General features: G+C 51.8%; 1 protein-coding gene across 1 annotated transcript; it reads right to left on the minus strand.

The window, feature by feature from the left end:
- Positions 1 to 112: 112 nt before the first annotated feature.
- On the minus strand, positions 113 to 424 carry Pmar_PMAR007389 (hypothetical protein; the record flags this gene model as incomplete). The annotated part of the gene is made up of 1 exon (XM_002781847.1): positions 113 to 424. A coding segment is annotated over one exon (312 nt), but the record flags the coding sequence as incomplete, so codon positions are not given.
- Positions 425 to 975: the final 551 nt, after the last annotated feature.

The following is a 975-nucleotide window of genomic DNA, read 5'->3' on the forward strand; positions in this document are numbered from 1 at the left end:
TTGGTGGCGCATACGTAGTGGTAGTTCGGACCGGCGGAGACCTCGTAGTTAGGCCTGGCACGGGACGAGTGGGACCAATGGCTAACCAGCAGTTCCACAAAGACCCCCTTACACCGCCGTTGATAGTAATGTCGCTCATGAGAACACCCTTGTTGGATTTGACGTGTAGACTGTCGAAGAAGTCGGCATTAATAGAAGGATCTCGGCAAGCAGCGAGGCGTACTTTAAAATCAGTAGAGCTATAGTCAGGCTGGACCCAATACTCGTAGTTAGAACCGGGGATGGGAGTTATGGTATAGGGGACGTCAGAGGCCGAAACACCACAGGACCCGACCGTGGCACTGATGCGTAGCACCTGCTTATCTTCGTCGAAATCTAAACGACCACCGTACCGGTTTGATCCCCTGCAACCGAAAGCGCCCATAGGATGGCTCTCAGGGATTGCTGGGGTGGGCTGCACCGTAGTGGGAGGAGCTTGTGTAGTTGCTGGTTGCGTGGGGGCGGGGCGGCTACTTAACCAGTATTCCCATGCTGACCCGCTACCAACGTTAACAGTGATATGGCTCATTAGAACACCATCTCTCGACTCGATCAGGAATGTGTTGAAGGAACCAGCATGGAGAACAGTAGACCTGCAGCTACTTATGGCTGCCTTGAAGTTGGTCGAGCTGTAATCAGGTACCACCCAAAACCCGTCAGAACCGTGGATAGGCGTCACAGTATAAGGGACGTCAGCAGAAACGCCGCACTCACCGTCAATTACGCTTATGTGAACAGTCTGCTGGTCATTAGCGAATACAAGAGTACCGCCAGATGTAGCGGATGCTCTGCAAGCGTAGGTGCCCACAGGGTGGGAAGCGCGAACGCTTACGATAAGGCTTAAGCAGAAGATAATAGAAGAAAGGTATCTCATATAGGGAGGTTGTAACAAGTTACTGCCAAGGAGATATAACTCGAAAAAAGTAGCGATTCGAA

Source organism: Perkinsus marinus (assembly GCF_000006405.1).
Source record: "Perkinsus marinus ATCC 50983 genomic scaffold scf_1104296941228, whole genome shotgun sequence".
Taxonomy (NCBI): Eukaryota; Perkinsozoa; order Perkinsida; family Perkinsidae; genus Perkinsus; species Perkinsus marinus.